This window comes from Perognathus longimembris, chromosome 9, assembly GCF_023159225.1.
Source record: "Perognathus longimembris pacificus isolate PPM17 chromosome 9, ASM2315922v1, whole genome shotgun sequence".
In the NCBI taxonomy this organism is placed as follows: domain Eukaryota; kingdom Metazoa; phylum Chordata; class Mammalia; order Rodentia; family Heteromyidae; genus Perognathus; species Perognathus longimembris.
In genome coordinates, this window is record NC_063169.1 from 62,540,433 (window position 1) to 62,564,765 (window position 24,333).

The window sequence follows — 24,333 nt, forward strand, 5'->3', positions numbered from 1 at the left end:
CCTGACTTCTTTTTGCTCAAGGCTCGCACTCTGCCACTTGAGCCACAGCGCCACTTCTGGCCATTTTCTGTATATGTGGTGCTGGGGAATTGAACCCAGGGCCTCATGTATACAAGGCAAGCACTCTTGCCACTTGGCCATATCCCCAGCCCCTCTAGCTTATGCTTTTGAGAGACGATCTTAGTAACCAATAATCTTTTTTTTTTTTTTTTTTTGGCCAGTCCTGGGCCTTGGACTCAGGGCCTGAGCACTGTCCCTGGCTTCTTCCCGCTCAAGGCTAGCACTCTGCCACTTGAGCCACAGCGCCGCTTCTGGCCGTTTTCTGTATATGTGGTGCTGGGGAATCGAACCTAGGGCCTCGTGTATCCGAGGCAGGCACTCTTGCCACTAGGCTATATCCCCAGCCCACCAATAATCTTAATTGTGCTCTGCCTCCCCAAGAAGCTGGGAATAGAGGTATGGGCCAACATACTCAGCTGTAATTTATGCTATATAGCCTCAGGAAAATCATGAATCCTCCATTTCTCCCTTTGTAAATATAGTTGGTATGATTAAATCCAAATAATACAGTTAACACCTCAGTCAATATTAGCAAGCTAAGATTTACACTAAAAGATTTTTTTAAAAGGTGGAAGAAGAAAATACAATTTATTAAAGGAATATTGTTTACATATGGAACATCTTAAGTATTTCAACATCATAGCAATACTAAATAGTATTAATTTCTTCATATATAAAATGTGCTGGGAGCTGCATGCCTTAACACTTGTTAGTAGATATGGCTATAGGTGACATCCTTCTAGATAAAAAAATTCTACAGCATCACAGATACCAATACCTTCATTTCTCTCAAAACTGTCATCAGTATGTTTAAATCACTCTAAACATTTAATTAAAAGGGACAGTTTCTCAGGAAACAAACATGATAGTCAATTTGGTTTTCTAGAGCTAATTTTCCATTTGTTTATGTATTGCAATATATCTGCCACCAAAATCAAGCCCCTAAAGAAGCAGATCCAGGCTATTTTTCAAGTGCATTAAAACATTTTCCACTTATGTAAAAATAAATAGGAACAAGTGAGACCCCCTGTCACTACATGCTCCTTCAGTAGGATAACTTCGAGAGTGTGATGTGGGTAATTTGCTGTTCAGTGCCCACAAATTTTAAAGGAGCAGGGGCTAAGTTAGATGCCAGTCTTCTGTAAGGATAAATTTTTGCAAAATTGCTTTCTGCTCTGGAAATATTTCAAGTCTGACATTTAGCTGAGTGTTCATGACATCATTTTAAAGAATTAAAACTGATAAGGGCTGGGTTGTAGCTCAGTGGTAGAGCACTTGCCATACACAAATCCCTAGCTCATTTTAGTAAGTCAGATTATGAGCCAATACTTAAACATGGTGATGAGTTTTACAGAAGCTGTGCCCAGAAATCCAATGTTCAGTTTGCGTTTGCATTTCTCTCTTGCACCGAGGACTTGTGGTGAGAACAGTGACTACAGACATGACGTGTCCTGGACCACAGGGCCATGTTGACCAGCCAGAACCAATAGGAATTGTCTTGCACATTTACCCACAGCTGTTTTTATTAAAAATTTTGGTTCACCAGGTTCTCTCTCCTACCTTCATTTCCTACCTTACTTCATAGCCGTCTTAGAGCCCTACCTAATCCAAACTCTGGTTTTCTCTAAGGGTCAGCCTAAGATGACAGCCACCGGCATGATACGATGTGAGGCACTGGGCAGCTACACTACCCGGAGTCTTCCTTCACCTGAGGAGAAAGTTTACAACATACGCGCCTGTCAGCGGTCCCAGCTCAGGCATAAACTCACGTGACCCATTTTCAGACACATTTTTGGAGGGAGATGAGAAAGGAGAACCTGGAAACTTAAAGCAGAAGAGGCCCCAGAACCTGGAGAAGCTGCCCAGGGGTTCCAGGGGCCAGCGGTGGTTGCTTTTCAACAAAGCACTGCCATCCTGAGATCATGTAGAAATACCAACTTCTCTGCCTCAGCAGATAACAAGCTGCGCTTCCAGGGACAGATTAATAAATTGAGAATTCAGATGGTAAAAGTCTTTAATCAGATGAATTCCTCTCTAAATTTCAAAACACTTCATCTACTTCCTAAAGGAAATCTACAATAAATAAAGGTTTGTGACTTACAGAATCTTGCAAGAGGTTGGAAATGGCAGCGCCCAACATAATTGTGAGGGAAGCATGTCGTTGCCCTAAGCTAGGTAAATTACACTTATTATAAATACATCCCATTTATGAGGTAGTCAGATTCCTCAGATGTAATGGGGCGAGCTTTCTTAAGTTTCTGTTTCATCAGTCGTAATCGGCAAGCAACCATGAGAAGCAGTGAAGCAGTGATGGCCAAGCCCAAGGCCAGAGGCAGTACCGCACCTGTGAAAGGTAGGAAACAGAGTAGGTCAGTGACTGGCAGCCGTGACAGCCACAGTTGAAGAGCTGATGTACATTTTGCTATTTAATCTGAACAACTCAAATTGGTACCAGTATTACCACCATTGTATAGATTAAGACACATAAAAGTTAAGTAATTTACCCAAGTGTGTTTGGCTTGTAAGTCATAGGTTTAGTCTCAAACCTATGACTCTCTAGAACCAAATTTTGTACCAGGTTCCTGCAGAATCTGCATGGCGCTGTGGCTCTTAAGTGGTAGAGTGCTAGACTTGAGCAAAAAAAGCTCAGGGAGAGCGCCTAAGACCCGAGTTCAAGCCCCACAACTGATAAAAAAGGAAGAAACAATGCCAGGTAAAATTTAAAAAGTATTAGAGTTTCAGAATTCTGTTAAGTACTGCTTTATAGGAGATTTCATTATCCTTGTCATTAAAGGGCTAAACAGAGATCGGACCTGACAGTTCAGCAACTTGCTATCTGACTTGGCAAACAGAACATTCTTCAATTGTGTCTTATCAAGGCAAAGCATGAAACCTAGCGGGGTTGGAACAGTCACCCAAGCTTGCTTCCCTTGTAACCTGAATGCCAGACAGATCTCAGTTTTGAGTAGGTTAGTCAGGGAACCTTTTTGACATTTTCCTGCCCTGACCAGCAGAACTGGCTAGCTATATTCCAGTTTGTAAGAAATGGTTGGCAGCTCTTGGAGGCAAACTATGAGCAAGGATCGATGCCGTGATTGTAGAACATCTCAAGCCTGGTGTGAGGGGACTGACATGCAATTCTGGGCTGTCAGTTTAAGATTTTTCTTAGCCAAGCACTGGTGGCTCACACATGTAATCCTAGATATTCATGAGGCCTGGGATCTAAGGATCTGAAGATCACAATGTGAAGCTAGCCCAGGCAGGAAAGTCAGTGAGACGTCACCAATTAACCACCAGAACACCGGAAGTGGCTCTGTGGCTCAGTGTCTACACATAGAGCACTCCCCTTAAGTGGAAGAGCTCAGGGACAGGCCCTGAGTTCAAGCCACACAACTGACAAAATTGTAGTCAGACAATTTGAAATTTAAGATTTCTCAGCCCCTTCTAAAACACCTTGACAACTCTCAGTAACCAGCTGAGGTGATGAGTTATGTATTCTGCTCATATGAATGGAAGCAGCACATTCAGAACACCTAACAACTAGAACAGGTGCCAGCCAGTTGCGAGACACGGCTGCGATATGGGAGCCAGAGGAGGCTAGCTTCTCTCTAGATGGCGATGATGAGACAGGCCATCATTCATACATAAGCCAGGCAGTGCGAGACATTGCCTTACAGAAGGTGGCCACTCATTCTCCCCAACAACTCCAGGAGGCAAGAATAGTGACTTTCCTCATCCAGAGAGAGAACAACCTGCCCAAGGTCATCAAGTTTAGTGGTGGAGCCAGTATTTGAACTGCAGCAGCTGATCGATCCTAGAACCCATGTTCTTAACCATTACACAGACATGTGGCTTTTCCCACAGAATGTCAACCCCTAGAAGGGCATACAAAAGAAAAAGCTGAGGTCCCAGGATAACTGTCAGGAGCACCAGGATGCACCGCTCTTCTAAGCCCCTGCCTCGCCGCTCTGGCCACACACTCTTGTGGCTTCACCTGCTATCTTCAGCCAAGCACTGTGGCTCTTCGTGTCTACTCTGCGATGCATTTCCAACAGTTACAGTTACCTGCTTCTGGGGGTGGGTGTTCTCTTCCATGATCACTCTTGGACTCAAAAATAAAATTTTCCTCTTGTTTCTGCTTCTTTGAGGAAATATCTGTGAAAAATAGATATAAACTGAAGGTCCATATGGCAAGTGTGATGGCTTATACCTATACTTCCATCTGTTCAGGGAGGTGAGATTGGGAGAATTGCAGTTCAAGGCCAAGGTGTCAGGAAAGTTCACCACACCTAAACCTACAGCTAGATGTGGTGGTGCATGCTAGTCACTCCAAACTTCATGAGAAGGGGGCTGGGGATATGGCCTAGTGGCAAGAATGCTTGCCTCATATACATGAGGCCCTGGGTTCGATTCCCCAGCACCACATATACAGAAAATGGCCAGAAGTGGCGCTGTGGCTCAAGTGGCAGAGTGCTAGCCTTGAGCAAGAAGAAGCCAGGGACAGTGCTCAGGCCCTGAGTCCAAGCCCCAGGACTGGCCAAAACAAAACAAAACAAAACAAAAACCAAAACAAAACAAACAAACTTCATGAGAAGGGGGTTTTGTTTTTGCTTAGTTTTTTTCCCCCTCCAATCCTTCCCTCCCTCCTTCATTTCCTCCTTCCCTCCCTTCTTCCTCTTTCTTTCTTTCTTGTAAGTACCAAGGTCTAGACTCAGGGCCTTGAGTTTATGTACTCAAGTGGCATTCTACCACTTAAGCTATGCCTCTATCCTGGCTCTTTGCTCTCAAGGATGTTTATGCACAGGCTGACTTCAAACCTCACTCCTCCAGATCTCAGCCTCTTGAGTAGCTAGCTAGGAGTACAGGTGTATGCTGGATGTACTGTACATGCTACTGGATGGCTCATTTCCTCATCTTAATTCTCTTTGTTCTTTTGGAGATACTTCCTTAGCCCTCTTCACACATGAACTTAACGTTAAGCCACGTGTAATGACAGAAAACAAGGTTCTTCCAGGGCAGCCCGCCCCGATTCCTTACCTGGCACCAGGGGCAGGACTTCACTTTCTGAACCCACGGAGGAGGAATGGTTCTTCTCTGTGTCAGACAAAATAGCTGGCTGGTTGGGGGTAGGGGCTTTCTGGGACTTTTCCAACACGGAGTTCTCCCCTGCATTTTGACTGCGCCCCATGGTTCCTGGCTGGGCAGGACCAGCAGCTGTGTGAGTTACCATCTTGCGGTCAAGGCCCACTGGAGAAGGGAGGAGCTCAGTGAGTTCCTACATTTCTTTTCTGAACTTTCATTAAAACCACTACGTTTTCAGGTACTTTCAAATTATGGATATTCGAGTTAAAAAACAACAACAAAACTATTCTAGTTTTTACTGGGTTATCCGTTCCTTTTCTTCCAGTAATTAGCTTTCAAACATCCCATAAAGAAATGGGCAACAAATCTTAGTTTGAGACTGTTTGTCCTTCCTCAAACTAGGACTTTAGTTAGCTGCTTTCTGAAGCTTTTTTTTCCTAATGTGATAGGCAAGTGCTCTGCCAGTTGAACCATACCTTCTGCCCTTTGTCTTCTATCTTTCACATAAGGTCTAGAGACCTTGCCTGAGATGGGCCTTGGACCATGTTCTCCTCCCTCTGCTGCCCCCAAACTGGGACTATAAGTGGCTATGGCTCTTCTTCTTTTGGTGCATTTATGAATGTGGCATTGTAAGCCTGGCGTATAATTTAGTCATACCCTAACATGTCAGAAATATTCTTTAAAATGTATAAAACGGGGCTGGGCATCATGGCACATGCCTACAATCCCAGCACTTGGTGGGAGGCTGGGATTACTTAGGAGGCCAGTTTGGGCTACACACTGAGACCCTGCCTCAAAAACAATTATCAGCCAGGTGCCAGTGGTTCAGGCCTGTAATCCTAGCTCCTCAGGAGGCTGAGAGCTGAGGATCTTGGTTCAAAGCCAGACCGGGCAGGAAAGTCCTGGAGACTCTTATCTCCAATTCATCACCAGAAATCTGGAAGTGGCACTGTGGCTCAAGTGGTAGAGCACTGGCTTTGAGGTGAAGAGTTCAGGGACAGTGGCCAGACCCAGAGTTCAAGTCCCACAACCAGGAAAAAAAATTATCAGGACTAGAGGCGTGGCCCAAATGATAGAGTGCCTATGTAGCAAGTATGAACTACTGAGTTCAAACCCAAGTACTACCAAAAACAAAAGCAAAAAAAAAAAAAGAGTGTTAGAGGTGGAAATGTGACTCAAGTTGTAGAACACCAGTGCTGAGCAAAAAAGCAAAGGAATAGTGCCCAGGCCCTGAGTTTAAGCCCCAGTACTGGCGTGCGTGCACACACACACGTTAATTTACTTCTATTTTTTTTTGAGGGGGTTCTGGTACCATAGCTTCAACTTCATTGGAGTCAAAGTTCTTTGGTTTGTGCTATACCACTTGAGCCACACCTCCAGTCTGGCATTCTTGTGGTTAATCACTGATGAAGTCTCTCAGACTTTTCTGCCCAAGATGGCTTTGAACCATAATCCTCTAATCTGAGTTTCATGGGATTAGGGCTAGGATTATAGGCATAAGCCCTTGCTACCTGCTCTCTTCAATTATATTATTAGTATTTTTTGGTATCAATCCTGGGGCCTGAACTCAGGGTCTGGATGCTATGAGACCTGAGTTGTTTGGTTTTTTTTTTTTGCTTAAGACTAGAACTCTACCACTTGAGTCAGAGCTCCACTTTTGGCTTTTTGCTGATAATTGGAGATAAGACACTCACAGCCTTTCCTGCCCAGACTGGCTTCAAACTTCAATCCTCAGATCTCAGCCTTGTCAGTAGCTGGGATTAAAGGCATGAGCCAGAGGCACCTGGCATTTGCTTCAATTTTTTTTTAAGGCTTATGTTACCCAGCGATAGTTTTAGGATGGGGAAAAATAGTTGGCAAATAGAAAAGAAAAAAAAAAAGCAAGACTAAAATTTGACATTTGCAATTCAGACTAAAGACGTAAGTCAATTTCCATTTAAGGCATGACTTTTTGAAAGATAAAGCTAGATATAAAGCCAGGCAGAGGAGGAACACTGGGCTCCATTTTAGGCTAAGGGCACAGACCTCCCTGCTCCACCCTCCCAGTGATGAGGCGGTGCGCTCGCTCACGGTTTTGACAGAAGGTTTCGTCAGACCCATCTGGACACTGGCGCACGCCATCGCAAGCCAGGGTGATGTCGATGCAGCAGCCGTCATCGCAGAAGAAGTGGTAGCGCGAGCAAGCGGTCAGGCATCCTGTTTGTAAACCAGTCTCAAGTCACAGGAGTGCAGGGAAATTAAGACCCACTGTGTCCGGTGTAGACGCTAGGGGAAGGGCAACATGATTTGGGTAAAGTGACGGGGCTAAGGAGGAAGCCTTCTTATTCCCGATAGTTCCAGGGTGTCTTCTTGAGCTCCTGACTAAACTCAGGAATCTCTTGTCTGAGGTCTGTTCTCCAAGCCTACGATGTTGAGAGGGACAGGAGTAGCCACTGGGGCTCCTCTGTGCACCTGTCCGCTGCATTCATTTCTTCTCCATCACCGGGTCCTCTTCCTCGGGGCATTTATTGCTCCTCAGAGGGCCACCTGGAACCACCTGGCTGGCTGTTTCTTTAGTTTTTGTTGTTGCTGGTTGTGGGGCTTGAACTCAGGACCTGGGTGCTGTCCCTGAATTTCTTTGCTCAAGGTTGGCGTTCTACCACTTTGAGCCAGAGTTCCAATTCCACTTTTCTGGTGGTTAACTGGAGATGAGAATCTCACAGATTTTCCTACCCAGGCTGGCTTTGAACTTCAATCCTCAGATCTCAGCTTCCTAGGCCTGCAGGTGTGAGCCATTAGCACCTGGTTTAACTATGTTTTAATAGAGACATAATTTTACACATTTAAGTTGATCCTCGTGTCCTAAATAGTTCTTTTTACTAGGTGAGCTTTCTACTATTGAATCCTATTTGTTGCCTTCTATCATATCCTTGTGCTATCAAAAAACAATCTTTAGCTATTGGCTGAGTGAATTTCAAAGAATGATGACGTTTTCTCTTTTAGAACTCAAGAGTTTTTAGTCTGAAGTGTAATTCATAAGGACCAAAATCTCTCTCTCTCTCTCTCTCTCTCTCTCTCTCTCTCTCTCTCTCTCTCTCTCTCCCTCTCCTTCCTATCCTCCCTCTCTCCACAAAATCCGCGAGGTAACCTAGGCTGATCTCAAACTCTTTGTAGCCAAGGCTGATCTTTAAATCTTGGTCCTTATGCTTCAGCCTCCTAAGTGCTGGGATTGGAGGCCTTTACCACTTACTCTGCTAAATATTTTTCCCCACTCTTGATTAAACCAACTTTATTAGACTTAGTTACCAAGAATCAGGTAACTGCCTGACCCTGGTAATACAGGTGAAAGATACACAGATTCAAGTGGATCATGAAGATTCCCACAATGATACAGTGACAGAATATACTAGATATTTCCCTCAAGAACATAGGAGTGGCAAATTATGTGACCTTCCACTGGTGATGATGGATGAGCAGAGTTCACACATTCATAGGCTTCTTAGACATATTTTATTGAAAAGCAACTAAACTAAGATGTTAGAAAAGAATCTATCTGGGTTTAAGGCAATTGTAAGATAGCGTAATCCAGAAAGAAAAAGAAAAGAAATGGTAAAAGAGCCTTCGGCTATGATGAAAACTTGGGCTGCAAAGTCAACTCTAGCCACTAGGGGGATCAGGAGAAAGAGCAAAGGGAAACTGTTAAGAGTCACTTGTCACATTTCTTCAATTCAGGACATGTAAAATCCTAGGTAGCTCAAGATGTAGGAGTCAAGATCTGGATAGTTTTAGAGATAGACCCATATTTATAATTTAGCTATGTCTGTTCCTGTAGCCTCCAAACTTTGACATCTAAAATGTACTTATGATATGCAGACATTCTACTGTGCTAATGTACTGTATATTGTCTCACATATACTTAATACTTTAAGAAGATTCAGTTTTCTTCTTTCCTGTGGTAAAAATGCATGTGCCTGTCTGAAGGATCCTATTTGGAGACCACAATCTAAATAACACTGAAATACTCCTTAATTGCATTTTTTTTCTCTCTTACATGTTTTGAAATGACTTACTATATTGGCTGGACTGTACTCACCAGCCAAGTATTCCTTCTATCCTGTGGCACGCTTTTCTTCCCCCCTCCTATTTTATTGTAAATTGACAAATAATAGAATATATTATGGAGTATAATGTGATGTTTTGATATATGTATACATTGTGGGAAGACTAAATAAAACTTTTTTTTTTTTTTTGGTGTGGCTAGAACATTTAAAATTTACTCTTGGGCTGGGAATGTGGCTTAGCTAGAGTGCTTGCCTAGCATGCATGAAGCCCTGGGTTCGATTCCCCAGCATCACATAAACAGAAAAAGCTGCAAGTGGCGGTATGGCTCAACAGTGCTACGTGGTTACTGTATATGTTTTTGGTACACTGGGTATTGTATATATTCCCACCTGATCTAGGGAAGGGAAAGAAAAACGAGGGTGTAAGATAGCACAAGAAATGTACACACTGCCCTGTTATGTAACTGTACCCCTTTTGCACAACACCTTGTCACAAAAATTTAATTAATAAATAAAAAAAATTACTTAAAAAAAAAGAGGTAGAGTGCTAGCCTTGAGCAAAAAGAAGCCAGGGACAGTGCTCAGGCCCTGAGTCCAAGCCCCAGGACTGACAAAATAAATAAATAAATAAATAAAATTTACTCTTCTAGCATTAAGAAAACATGCATTGTTTTTAACCACAGTCACTAGGCTGTACAACAGGCTCCTAAACTTACTGCTTCAGATGACTGGAGCCAATCTACGCTCTGCTGCTGTGAACTGTAACTAGGTTCTTGTTCTGTACTGGGGCTTGAGCTCAGGGCCTTATGTACACTCTGCTTGCTTGTTCATGGCTAGCACTATACCACTTGAGCCAGGCTCCCGCTTTTGGCTTTTTGCTAGTTAATTGGAGGTCAGAGTCAAATTTGCTTGCCTGGGCTGACTTCAAAGCTCGATCCTCAGACCGAGGCATCCTAGGTTACAGGTGTGAGTCATCATTGCCCAGCCTGGAGCCTGTTTTCAGCACCATGTTTTCAGCAAAATCTCTCCTTTCATGGAATACCTAGAATATAAAATGCCCACCCAACTCTGTCCTTCCAGATGGCTATGGTGAGGCTCTCTTTAGCTCCTGGGGAGTAGCTGCTTACCTCCCAGGGAGTAGGTCCTTACCTCCCGGGGAGTAGGTCCTGGCACGCACAGCCACCGACACGTTGTCAGAGCTTCTCTGCCCCACGGTGTCGGTCACCGTCAGCTGGAAGGTGTAGTCCCCTTCCTGCAGGTGGGACAGCTTCAGGGTTCCTGGCTGAGGCACCTGGCATGCAAACAGGAGGGATTGTGTTTAGTGAGGGCCCAGGGCCCAGTGCCCTCCGGAAATGCAAGTCAGCGTCGTGCTTGGAGCAGTGCTGGGACCTGCCCTTCCTCTCTCCATTTCAGCAATGCTGAAGGCTAAACCCCACGCCATTTGCAAGCCACCATTTCCAATGTTATCTGAGCTGACGATATCGTCGACTGACAATCCCTTCACTGTCCTCAGCAGCCTCTGTTCTAAACGTCTGCATTCTTTCCTAGCTCTCTAGCCCATGTTAAGCCCCTTCCTCTTCCCTGGGTGACCTGGAATACTGCAAGGAGAAAACCAGAGCCATGATTATGGCTGCACCACCCACATCCTCTGGGGCAAGTCCCCGTACCCATGTCCCCAAACCCGCTACATCCCTGTGCCGTCACCACAGCTCAGGACCCATCGCCGTGTCCGGTACCTATCCCTCCTGTGCTGCAGGGCAATCCCTCCCGCTACTCCCTACTTTCCTCTTATGACTTTCAGAACACTGATCTATTGATTAATTTCTAAAATAGTTATGCTATTTGTTTTCTAGTTCAAGTTCTGGGGCTTGAACCCAGGACCTTGAGCCTTTTTTTTTTTTTCTGCTCAAGGCTAGTGCTCTACCACTTGAGTCACAGCTTCACTTTTGACTTTTTTTTTTTGGGTGGGGGAGGTGGTAGTTAGTTGGAGATCAGAATCTCATGGGCTTTCCTACCTGGGCTGGCTTGGGGCAGATCTCAGCTTTTTTTTTTTTTTTTTTTTTTTTGCCAGTCCTGGGGCTTGAACTCAGGGCCTGAGCACTGTCCCTGGCTTCCTTTTTGCTCAAGGCTAGCACTCTGCCACTTGAGCCACAGCTCCACTTCTGGCCTTTTCTATATATGTGGTGCTGAGGAATCAAACCCAGGTTTCATGCATGCAAGGCAAGCACTTTACCAGTAGGCCATATTCCCAGCCCCAGATCTCAGTTTGTTTTTTTTGTTTGTTTGTTTTGCCAGTCCTGGGGCTTGGATTCAGGGCCTGAGCACTGTCCCTGGCTTCCTTTTGCTCAAGGCTAGCACTCTACCACTTGAGCCACGGCGCCACTTCTGGCCATTTTCTATATATGTGGTGCTGGGGAATCGAACCCAGGGCTTCATGTATACAAGGCAAGCTCTTTTGCCACTAGGCCATATTCCCAGCCCCAGATCTCAGCTTTCTGAGTAGCAAGGATTACAAGTGTGAGCCACTGGTGCAGAACCATGCAGGTTGGCAGGGAATGGACCTCCAGGCCCCAGTCCCATCTCAGTCAGTGGCTATGGAGTAAGGCCACTCTCTTGATTGGCTACTTCTCAACTCAAGGAGGATGGCTGACAATACCCAGTTTCTTTTATCGATTCTGTACAATGCCATAGTGTTCAACATTTCCTTACAGCACAGCCAGTCTGAGTGACCCCGACAAGGGACAGGGTGGGCTCAAATTAGCCTGGCAAGAGTGGGGACAGGGAGGAGTGGTCAGATCCTAGGTTGTTTTTTTTTTTTTTTTTGCCAGTCCTGGGCCTTGGACTCAGGGCCTGAGCACTGTCCCTGGCTTCTTCCCGCTCAAGGCTAGCATAGCACTCTGCCACCTGAGCCACAGCGCCGCTTCTGGCCGTTTTCTATATATGTGGTGCTGGGGAATCAAACCTAGGGCCTCGTGTATCCGAGGCAGGCACTCTTGCCACTAGGCTATATCCCCAGCCCCTATCCTAGGTTGTTTTTAAGGTAGAGTCAATAGGATTTCCTGATATGTTTGATGTGAACTCTGAGAGAAGGGGGCAGGAGTTCCTAAATACAAGCTTGTATCTGGTTCTCTTGTCTCATTGTCTCAGTCGCTCTTTGCTCCTTGTTCTCGTCTCAATTTACTCCCTTCAAACCCTAATCTACTCTGATGGTTCTCAGGCTGGTTTTGCTTTTTTCCCCTCAGTCTGAGGCTTGAACTCGGTGGAGCCACACACCTGTCCCTTCAGGCTGCCCCTTTCAAGTCAGTGTGTTCTTGTTTCCTGAATCCCTCCAGGCTCTTCTGAAGCTATATCTGATTGTCCTTAGACCCTCTTTGTCTCTGCTTACCTGTTTGTTTGTTTTTTTTTTGTATGTGTGCCAGGCCTGAGACTTGAACTCAGGGCCTTGGCACTGGCCCTGAACTTTTGTGCTCAAGGCTAACACTTTACCACTTGAGCCACAGCTCCCCTTCCAACATTTTGGTGACTCATAGAATTAAAAAAAAATCACTGTTTACTGAGTATAAAAAAGTAGATTTACAGAAGACAGCCTTTTTGGACAATGTCATGCTGTGCCTCTATTTTATGCCCCTTCGGCTTCCTTACTGGAGTTCTGTGACTATGAATGGAAGGGCATTACAAAAGATCACCTCCCATCAACACCAGTTTTCACTAGCAAGGACTCCATGGATTACCTTCATGTCCAGGGACGGGTCACCCTGCAACAGCGTCCACTCGTACTTGACGATGGCATGGTCATCCGTGCTCTCTCGGCCATCCAAAATCACCCCGTCTGTGGGCAGATGCAAAATCACGTCCTTCCCAGCCTTGCTAAGCGGAGGCGTGTCCTCATCTAGGGAAGGAAATAGGAGAGATGATTCCCCAGGGTTTCTAATTTATGAGGAGAGCTATCTCGTTGGCTGAGTAGATTTAGTCCAGAAAGAAACAACTTAAGAGAATGGACATTCATTGGCGTTTATTTCATATTTTCACTGTTTTGTTAACCTCCATCCTGGAACTGTGCCACCAAGCGGCGAGTTCAGTAATCTAAGCCGAGAGGTTCAGTAATCATCGTCGTCACCCCAGTCCATTGCTTCCCTTCTGTTGGAGTTTACTGTTGTTTTCTTTTCTGTTTGTTGGCTTACTTTTTCAAGAATTCCGATTGAGCCTTGTTCTGAAACCTTCCCACCCAAGCTGTCCATAACGTGCCATCCGGATGAGGTAATTCTCCACGGCTTCACAAGTGCCAAGTTAACTTAGCCTGGCCAGGGCGGACCTGATCCAGAACGTGAGCTAAGATACTGTCCCTCACTTCTGCTTCCCTTTGTTTTGCTTCCTGTGGGGCTGCATCACCAGGATCCCCGTGCTTCGCCTGCAGCCCGGCCAGCCTCTGCTTCCGCAGCGTCTCCAGCTCCTCGTCCTGTCCGCCTTGGCTCGGGCCGCGCGCGCGGGGAGCGGGGTGGAGGCCAGGGGGCTCCCGGCCACCGAGACCCTCCCTCCGAAGTCCGTCTACTCCTCGAGCGAGCCTGCACCTGAGTCTTTTTTTATTATCTGAATTTTTCAGTTTATTCGTAATCTAAGCTCAAAGTTCTACGAAGTAATTTTTTTTTTTAAGAAACCTGAAAGATCTTTCATAAAAACAAATTCATTTCTGGTAGTTTTCTCTTTTCCTATTAACTTTATAAAAATATATTCAATAAGTTTAGAACATTAAGTCAAATGTGGATCCATACCAAATAAAGTCCACATAGAAATTCTCTGGAATCTAACTTTCCATCCAGGAGAACACAAGAGGTTTAGAGCTTCTAATCACGGAATTTTTATAACAGCAGCAGCACAGAACTCCTGCTGGAATCAGACCTTCCTGTCTCAGCCTCCCAAGTGCTGGGGTTATAGGAACACCCCAGCATGTCTGGCCAAGAGATAGATGTTTATCAAGAAAAGGAGCCCCACAATTCACAATAGCCAAAATATGGAAACAACCCAGATGCCCCTCTACAGACGAATGGATCCAAAAAATATGGTACCTATACACAATGGAATACTGCATAGCGATTAGGAATGGTGAAATATTGTTATTCGCAGGGAAATGGTCAGAACTCGAACAAATAATGTTGAGCGAGACAAGCCTAGAACACAGAAAACAAAGGGGCATGATCTCCCTGATATATGACTGTTAACAAAGGGAGACAGAGAGACAGTAGAGACCAAGTCTGTGAATACTGTATATGTTCTTGATACATTGTATATTGTATATATGTCTACCTGACCTAGAGAAGGGATAGAAAAACAGGACGTAAGATATCACAAGAAATGTACACACTGCCCTACTATGTAACTGTACCCTTTTTGCACAACACCTTGTCAAAAAATTTGTGTTCAATTAATAAACAAATAAAAAAAACAAAGTAGAACAAAGTTAAAAAAAGTATTAAACAATTAAAAAAAAAGAAAGAAAGAAAAGGAGCCCCTACTTACAGAATGGTTTGGATGTTGATTGCTGGACCTGTGTGATAAAGGCTTTCTCCCCAAGGTGGCATTAGAGGGAGGATGCATCACCTTTGTGAGGTCCTAAGGATACCGGAAGCGTGCTCTTTCAGTAAAAGTGGAAAAGACTGTGAGAGGCTAGCCTTTCTTTTGCTTACTGGCTGGTGATGTAAGTGACTTGTTTGGTCACACAGTCCTGCCATCTTGTATCTGATCTTAGGTTGGAATGTGCAGCACCATGAGCCCAAATAACCTTTTTCTTTTTATAAGGTGTATTTCCTTATAGAAAGATGACTAATATAAGCAGTAATGGCCTGAAAGAAGCCAGTTAATAATCCCCTGACAGGGCTGGGGATATAGCCTAGTGGCAAGAGTGCCTGCCTCGGATACACGAGGCCCTAGGTTCGATTCCCCAGCACCACATATACAGAAAACGGCCAGAAGCGGCGCTGTGGCTCAAGTGGCAGAGTGCTAGCCTTGAGCGGGAAGAAGCCAGGGACAGTGCTCAGGCCCTGAGTCCAAGGCCCAGGACTGGCCAAAAAAAAAAAAATCCCCTGACAGAAGAACTCTGTCTTTTCCTAGCTCTGAACAAAGCTCCTCCCAGGCAAGGAGAGATGTGACCTGTACATACTAATGTCCTTTCTAAAGTCCTGACCTTCCATTTTATTATTTAACAATTGTGGAAAGCATCTTAGAATCCAACAGTTAGATGTTACAGTTAGCAGCCACTTGTAGCCCCCTTTCTTTAAAAATAGTACTTAAAATATCAGACAAACTAAAATAACTATGTAATATAAAGAACAATGAGCATTAACAAACTTTTTTGTGGGATCTTGCTATGTTGCATCTTCAACTCGAGACTCTATACATTAGCTCACTAAATAGCCAGGACTACAAGTGTACATTACTACATCCAGCACTAATATAATTTTTTTTGTTCAGTTGTGGGGCTTGAACTCAGGGCCTGGGCTCTGTCCCTTTGTCCAGAGCTTTTTCTCTCTCTTACTTTTCCTCCCTCCATCCCTCCCCCTCTCTCTCCATCTCCTTCCTTCCTTCCTTCCTTCCTTCCTTCCTTCCTTCCTTCCTCCCTCTCTCCCTCCCTCCCTCCCTTCCTCTCTTCTTCCCTTCCTCTCTTCCTTCCTTCCTTTCCTACTTTCTTTCTTCTTTGCCCGTCCTGAGGCTTGAACTCAGGGCCTGGGCGCTATCCCTTAGCCTCTTTGTACTTAAGGCTAGTGCTCTACCACTTGAGCCACAGCACCACTTCTGTATTTTTCTGAGTAGCTTACTGGAGATAAGGGCCTGAAAAGAGTTCTGAGCCTGTACTGTGTGGTGTGGACACAGAGCAGTCTGAGAAATCAGAAGAGGCTAAACATCATCATGTTTTTGGTTTTTTTAATTTTTACTTTTTTTGGGTAATACTTGGGGCCTTGTACTTGGTAGGCAAGCACTGTATCACTTGAGCCACACCGCCAACCCCCATCATTTGTTTATGAATCACAACCCTCTAGAAAAAAACTTGTCTGGGATCCCAACATGATCATCATTTTTGGCATGTCCTGTTCGGTTTTTTGTCCACATGACACTAAGAATCATATATACTTGTAATTGCTGCCACTTATTGGATGAGTTCTTTGCTACATGCTTTAATAGGCATACCCTCACTTAATTTGCACTAAGAGCCTCAGAGGTAGGTATTGTGCACATTACTAACAAGGAACTTAGGGCCTAAAAGGCTAAGTTGGTCTCCTACAATCACACAGACAAATGGTGAGATAATCAGCTCAGACGTGGTCTAGGTATTTCTAACTCAAAGGCTCCTTCAACTATGCTCTGAGACACTCCGGGAGTGTATTCCAGATGTTTTCTGAGTATTATTATTTATTCACACATCCCAGAGCTGCACATGTAATTACTTAAATTTCACAACTGTCATTTTAATTTCCTAATGTACACTTTTGCTCATAGTTTTTCTCTAGCATGGGCCATTTGCCTGAAAATGAACAAAAGAGAATGAACCGAAGAATGAACAAAAGGGGGGGAAGGTATGATTTAAACATTCTTATTTTCATCCAAATTCAAATTCCTTCTTTTTCACTTTTTATCAGATTGACCAGTAATTTCCTTCCCATTTTTGTCTGGAGAATTAAGCACATACAGGCCTAGTCAAGGGTCCTGAGGGCCATTGCCAAGAAACAAGGGTGAGTGTTTATCAGTGCCTCCTCATCTGGTTCTATTCTGCTCTTGCAAAATCAGCTGATGCAAACCCCATCTCACCAAACCTAAGAGACTAAAAAAACCTCTCTCCCCTCTAAGCTAATGTGCTCTCTTCAAAGTTGGAGTTCCACCTATCTTCCTCAGGTCAATCCTTCCCCAACCACCACCCAAAAGAAAAAGAAAAATGCAGTAACGGCTCACCGTGCCTGCTTTTGCCAGTCTACTAGGCTAAGACTGAGAAATCAACCACCCCAACCGCTCTTTCGCATAGGCACCAGGAAACCAACGGCCCCCCTCCTCCCCTTCCGGGTCCCCCAGATATTTGGAAAAGCGCAGCCACCCTGTAAGAGGCCAAGCATGACCAGCGCTTACTTACCCAGAGGGGGCTGGGCCCAGGCAGTGGCCTTGGCCGGAGCGGCGGCTTCCAGGTCCCCCAGATCCGGGGCGCGGCTGAGGCTGAGGTGGGCTTCCAGGTCCCCCGGATCGGGGGCGCGGCTGAGGCTGTAGCTGCTGTAGCCCCGGTGCAGCGCGAACTTGCAGACGCTGCGGCCGTGCGCCGTGCAGTTGAAGAGGTAGCAGCGGAGCGCGGCGGCCGGGGCCGGGGGCCGCCGGGGCCGCTCCACCACGGCCACGGAGCAGCGCGGCTCGGAGCAGCAGGACGCCACGCACTGCCGCCAGTCCCGCACGGCCGCCGGCGCCCTCAGGAAGCTGGCGCCCGCCGCGATGGAGTCCTTGGTGCGGATGATGGCGTCCGCCATGGCGCTGTAGCCGTCGCCGCCCGGGCCGGGGCAGCCCTCCCGGGGGCCGCCGCCGCCGCGCAGCTCCAGCTCCAGCTCCTCCTGCGGCCTCTCCTGCTGGAGCTGCCGGCGGAACTCCTCCAGCAGCTGCTCCACGCCCGACAGCTGCGCGTGCAGCTCGGACAGCGGCGCCGGCGGGGCCCCGGCGGCGCGGACGCTCGGCGGCCACGGGCACAGCAGCAGCAGCAGCGGCGGCAGCAGCCCGCGTAGCGCCCCGGGACGCCACGGCCGCCGGCGCCCCGAGCCCGCGCCCTCCCCGGCGGCGCGGACCATGGCGGCCCCAGACGGAGGCCCGCAGGCGGCGGAGGCCCGAGCGCGAGACGGAGGCCGGGAGGCGGCCGAGAGCGGGCCTGGACTTCCGCGAGCGGGCCTGGCCTCCGGGACGGACGAGCGTGGGCCCGGATCCCCCGGCGGCCGAGCGCGGGCCTGGTCTCCGGGACGGCCGGACGCGGGCCTGGTCCTCCGGCCGCGGCGGGCGATGGGCCCCAGCCTCCGAGCGCGGCGCCCCGGAAGTCCGGCTGCTACCCCGAGGCCGCGTGTGCGCGGAAGCCTCCCACCGCCGCGGGACACATGGCGGGCCGGGCCTGGGACCTCGCCTCGCTCTTTCCCGGGTGACCGTCCTGCGAGAGCCCCACTGCCCTCTGCTTGGAGCGCTGGATAGCTACGAGGCGGCCATGGCGTAGATCAGCACCGGGCCTGTGGACAGCGGCTGCGAGGGGCGGGGCCTCGGGCGGAGGGGCGGGGCCTCGGGCCTCGGAGTAGCCGTGGCCGCGCCCCCCACGAGCCGGCTCCTCCCCGGCCAGGAGAGAGGGCACCGAATAGGCAACTAACTGGACAGCGCCCAGGTCAGCCTTTCTCAGCCTGAGAGACCTCTAGGGCAGCTCTGGGAAGGTGCTGCGCGTTTCAGTGTAAAAGATCCGTTCCTCACAGCCCTCCAGTGAGCAGAGCACAGAAAAGGGTTTTACTTAAAATAGCTGCTTTTACTTTAAAATGACTGCATGGAAAAGAACAGATTGAATTGAGCCCTGTGGGTCGTCCGTCTGTCCCCCATCCCCCATCCCCCATGGAGAATTACAAGTACAGGGACACACTGGAGGACTTAACTGTTTCCAAGGGTCTGTGATGAATACAGCTGTGTCTGTTCTCTCTGGAGTTCCACGCACTGCCTTTACCTGGTTAAGTGGACATGGACTCTCACAGACTTTTCTGCCCAGGCTGGCTTTGATCTAAATCCAGGTGTGAGCTACCAGTACCTGGCTGTGTCGTGTGCTTTGCTTCTGAGGACATATCTGATTTTGTGTTTCTAAGCATTACCAATTCAAGATGGTATTATGGCTTTCAAAAAAAATGTTGACTACATCACAAGTTAATCTCACAGGAAACAGCCAGTAGCATTTGAAATAGACAAACATGAAACAAGGGACTAGGTGTGAAGAGCCCAACCGGATCTGTTTTCCTCTCGGACCTATAATATCTGAGGCTTGTGATGACGACTGGGTTGGAAAATGGTTAGAGATGATGTGTGTGAGCCCTGGCACCGTCTGGGGTAGCTGTGTGGCTGAAAGGAACAGAGGCAGTTGTTGGGACTGTGTTTTAGTGTCAGGGACAGTTGTTGGGACTGTGTTTTAGTGTAACATTTCAACTTCTATTCCTCATTTGCCCAAAGCGAGACTGAAGCCGAACAGGGAAGACACTAAATTCTGCAGCATGTCTACCACCTGGGGCAAATTGTGGTCGTGGATGTGGGAGCCAGAGTGGGTTCCGCTTCTAAGGACTTGCCGAATGCAGCCCACATGCCTTTCTCCTGGGCTGACTGTCAGGACCTTCCTTTCTACATGCCTGACGTCTCCAGCCTCCTGGGGTCTCTAGTGAAGCTTACATTTCTTCTCAAAGCTTCACCTTTTCAGGGGCTGAATGTAGGAATTCTGATCCCACCCATACATTGTCTTGCCTCCCTGACCTTTCTTTGACATCTTAGTAGAAGCCTCCAAAACCCCATAACTCACTCGCAAAGTCTGCCTGCATCATGTAGATGGGTTCAAGGTCAGTCCCTAGCTGGAGCTAAAGTCGGGCTCCTTTGGTTCATTGCAGCAGTGGTCTCTGAGTTCCTGTGTGGACAAACTCCAGAAACACTGCACTGAGTAGACTGTCCTGCAGGGGTCCTCAAACTCTCTTCCTAATTTAGCCTTTAAAAATAGGCTGAATCTTTTACACTTTGGTACTGTTAAATGTGTGGTCTGGCCAATTCCTGAGAAGTCCTTGTATCTTCTCCAGTGCAAAGTAGTTTATTTTATTTTTGTGCTGGCCCTGGGGCTTGAACTCAAGGCCTGGGGGTTTTATGTTTGGACTGTACATATTCATATAGGAAAGTATTTCAGAGACATATTCCTGAGCCTGCTCAGTGAAGGTGTACAATCATGCTCATGCTCAGTTTGTTAATTCAACAAGGAAAGGTGACAGACACGTTGTTGGGTGTGTTCAACTCAAGTTCATGAAGCATATGCTCAGAGGATAAATGGGGATAAACAGGGGAGCCTTGGGGCGTGGTTTTCTCAGTGAGTTTGAATGGAGCAAAGGCAATGAGACCTAACAGCCAACAACAGGTCTTCTGAACACACATGACATTGCTTCCAAACAATCCCAGAGACATGGCATTGCTTCCAAACAATCCCAGAGTCCCAGCTCCAGGAGGTTCAACATGACAGGTTTGGCCTCTTGCTTCGATATACCAAATAAAGAGATGGGTAATCATGAAGGGAAGAGAAAGATTATTATATGGCACTTTCATGCTGTAGTAAAGAGACTTATTAAGCCTCAAAGCCCATATTTGGGTACAAATATGAGATTTGGGGCAGGGATTGAAAGGTATGTCTCACTAAGCAGCCCCAGTCAAAGTGTAATTTGCAGGTCAGGCCAGTTGCTTATTATCTCAGGATTGGTCAGGTGAGGCCTTGTCACAAGAAAATTGTTGGGGGTGGAGACTGTAGCTTAGATTCTAGCCATCTCCCTGCCTGCATTTGGTATCTGCCCTTCCTAGCCATTCTGTCCTGCAATCTCATGGGCAACTTGGACTTCAGGATGGACGTAACTGATAAGCATCTTGTCACTAGAATCTAAACTACAAACTCACCCCCAAAACTTTCTTGTGACAAGGCCCTGGCCTGACCGATCCTAAGATAATAAGCAACTGGCCCAACCTATTAATGTCACTCCTGCTTCTATTTCTTTTTTATTTTTTGAAATGTATTCTGTTTAATCCACAAGCTTTATATAGCTTTAGTTTAAAAAAGACAAAAACAAACCAACAAAAAACAGTGAAACACTCTTTCAAAGTTTGGGCCCTTCCAACGTTCCAAATACAAGAGCTCTGAAAAGTTATATATACCAAATTGGAAGAATACAACAAAAATATGAATGAAGCCATGAGGTTCTATGAAACAAAATTTTATGTAACTGAAGGATCCTTCCTGGGACTAGCTAATTGCCTTTACAAAAGAGGGGGAAAAATCAACCGGAACAGGGTAGTATGAAATTCCAGTGTTTTGAATCAACTTGCTACACCTCAATATAAACCCGTGTCCTGGCAAACAGTATGCTCACATTTGTCTTATTCTAGAGCTCAAATCCTGATTCTTTTCAGTAGAGACTCCACAGGCAACAGGAAAGGTTGTGGCATTAAAGTACTCATTTATATTTTTGTGGTAGTTCAACAGTGGTCTTATCTCTGGGCAAACTTTCAAGCCATGTAAGGTTGGAAGCATAATTTACATGGGTGTTAAGATTCAAGAAAAAGTAAAGGATCAAAAAGAAAAGAGGGAGACAAAAAAACACCCTCTGGAATAGCCAGGGGCATTTAAAGGAGCTTTAAACCCTCTGTTTTTGAAAAGATTGCTTAAAATATTTCATTGTAAATGAATGATGTCAACTGTCAATATAAGAAGGTCAGAATACACTGTCGGACACCATTGCAATGTAAATCGATGCCCTTTTTTTTCCATGGTGAACTTTCAACCTAGTAATTAACTTCACCATGTAATAATTGCTAGGTTGAAGTTCACCTGCCTCTATTTTATTTCCTTGACTTCTTTTTTTTTTGGCCAGTCCTGGGGCTTGGACTCAGGGCCTGAGCAGTATCCCTGGCTTCTTTTTTTTGCTCAAGGCTAGCACTCTGCCACTTGAGCCACAGCGCCACTTCTGGCCATTTTCTGCATATGTGGTGCTGGGGAATCGAACCCAGGGCCTCATGTATATGAGGCAGGCACTCTTGCCACTAGGCCATATCTCCAGCCCCTTTCCTTGACTTCTTACATTTCTGCATCTACTTGTATGTTTCCTTCCTGTGCTTCTATTGTGTTTTTTCCTCTTCTGTTAGGGGGCTTGAACACTGGCTCTGAGCAGGTTCCCTGAGCTTTTATCACTCAAGGCGAGGGCTGTACCACTTGGAGCCACCAGCACCACTTCCAGTTTTCTGGTAGTCACTTGGAGATAAGTGTCTCAGAGACTTTCCTGCCCAGGCTGGCTTTGAACCATGGTCCTCCGATCTCAGCCTCCTGAGTATCTAGGATTGATTACAGGCAGGAGCCATCAGTGCCTGGCCTGTGTTTTTTCTCTTTCTTGGAATCTTCTTTGTCATCTTTATGCCACCTATATCTTTATCGTTTATCTCACCCCTGCTTCTCTATTCTTGGCACCTCTCCTTTCTCTCAGTTCTTACCTCTTTCCTTAACATCTTTTGATAATATCGTCTACCTCTCATTTTTTTGTGTGTTTGATTTTTTTCTTTCCCTCTATCTCCTTTTCTATCATAACTTTGACTGAGGCTTATATGTCTTTCCCTATTCCTGCTATACCTGTAATATAAGCCCTGATATCAACACTTGGGGATCTTTGCCTCTTTTTCCCCCTCCCTCCGTTTCTCTTCCACTCTAGTGCCTGCTGTTTCTTCTGTTTAATTCTCTGTCAAAACAAAAGCCCCGAGGCCTTTTGAATGATGACTTCTACTTCTTGACCTTCTTGGTGACCTCTGCGGACTCAGTTGTCTTGGGAATCTTGAAAATTTCTTATATAGAATTTTAGTCAGTTGTGCAGTGCTCTTCTGAACCACAACTGGAACTCTTTAAATAATTTTTCTGTTATTATGAAAGTGATATACAGAGGGATTACAATGATGGAAGTCAGGGAAAGAGTCCATTTCTTTTTGGACAATGTCACCCCTTCCCTTGCTCTCTCCTAGTGTTTTCCTCCCATCCCCACCCACAGGTTAAGAAATTCACTGACTACAGTGTCCAGTGAGAATGACTGATACATGTAGAACTGGAACTCCTGAAGGTGTGTGAACCTGTCCACCACCTTGCTCTAAGTTTGAGCTTGTACAGCTGGGCTGGCTTTAAAGCAAGATGACTTGAGAGCTGCACACCTGTGGCCCATGCCTATAATCCTAGCTACTTAGGAAGCTGAGATCTGAGCATGGCAGTTCAAAGCCCACGAGGACAGGAAAGTCTTCAAGACCCTTATCTCCACTTAATCACAGAACAAGGCTGTAAATGGAGCTGTGGTTCAAGTGGTGGAGCATGAGCCTTGAGCTAGGGAAGCTCAGGGAACATGTGTAAGGCCCAGAGTTCAAGCCCCAGGACCAGAAAAAAAAAAAAAAAAGGTGATGGTAGGAAGTTGGTTAGGATGGGATGGAGGCTCATGTCTTCTCCTTGGCCCAGAGTGTCAGCGCATTGCCCTGCTTGTCAGGGACTGCGGTGTTAGCACTGTTGGGCCTGAGCTGGGGCTGCCTGGCACTGCTGCTGCAAGTCGCCCAATGTCTCCCAAGCTCCCCCCACCCATTTTACTTAACTTTTAGGCTCAAGTAACAAGTCAGTAAGTTTTTAAAAAGTCTTTAATTTTTTTACTGCTACTATAAACGTAATGTGCAAAGAGGCCAGTGTTACAGAAGGCAGGTAAAGAGTGCTTCTTTTTAGACAAGGTCACCCCTTGTCTGGGCTCTCTCCCGGTTTTTCCCTCCCATTTCCACTCTCAAGGTATAATGCGCATTTTCAACATAGTGTCTAGTGGGTAGCACTGCTGTATTTGTTCACTAAAGTTAGTAGTTTTTAGCAAAGTAGCTCCCAAGTATCACTTATAAAGTCTTACTCTCCTCATTTTCCTTCTGAAATACAGTAACTCATCAAGCAAGTACCATTAGAGAAAGTGCTCTATCCTCACGGAGGTCAGGAAGAGGGTAGAAAAAGTTGATGACAGAAGAAAATAGAAGGATCTCCCGTATTCACAAATTGAGAAAATTAAAATGATAATATTACCCAAAGTGATCTATATAATTAATGCAATCCTTATCAAAATACCAGACATTGCTCATGTAACTAAACAAACCTTAAAATTTATCAAAAAGAGCAATGTTAGAGCTGGACACTGGTAATCAAAGCCTATAACCGTTGCTACTTAGGAGGCTGAGAGTTGAGGATCAAGATTTGAAACCAGTCTGGACAGGAAAGTTTGTGAGACTCTTAACTCTAATTAACCACTAAAAAGAAGCTCTGCTTCTGGAAGCAGAGCTATATCCCTCAAGTGGTAGGGAATTAGTCTTGAACACGAAAGCTCAGGGGAAATGTCTA

General features: G+C 46.2%; 1 protein-coding gene and 1 pseudogene across 1 annotated transcript; both read right to left on the reverse strand.

Annotated features, from left to right (window-relative positions):
- Window positions 1-628: 628 nt before the first annotated feature.
- On the reverse strand, window positions 629-17,989 carry Lrp11 (LDL receptor related protein 11). Its single transcript, XM_048354552.1, has 7 exons — window positions 17,296-17,989; window positions 12,914-13,071; window positions 10,332-10,473; window positions 7,213-7,338; window positions 5,098-5,307; window positions 4,126-4,215; window positions 629-2,404 (listed from the first exon to the last, which is right to left on the reverse strand). The coding sequence occupies exons 1-7, from the start codon at window positions 17,987-17,989 to the stop codon at window positions 2,250-2,252; spliced, it is 1,575 nt and encodes a 524-aa protein (XP_048210509.1). The 3' UTR covers window positions 629-2,249.
- Window positions 13,279-13,995, reverse strand: LOC125357767 (annotated as a pseudogene).
- Window positions 17,990-24,333: the final 6,344 nt, after the last annotated feature.

What these genes read in the sequence shown, in the direction of transcription:
- Lrp11 (XM_048354552.1), bottom strand. Translation starts at nt 17,989, where the DNA reads ATGGTCCGCGCCGCCGGGGAGGGCGCGGGCTCGGGGCGCCGGCGGCCG. An exon ending in ACCCGTCCCTGGACATGAAG is followed by an intron (nt 10,474 to 12,913) that starts GTAATCCATGGA and finishes TTTGCATGCCAG; the next exon opens with GTGCCTCAGCCAGGAACCCT. An exon ending in CGAAACCTTCTGTCAAAACC is followed by an intron (nt 5,308 to 7,212) that starts GTGAGCGAGCGC and finishes TCCCTTCTCCAG; the next exon opens with TGGGCCTTGACCGCAAGATG.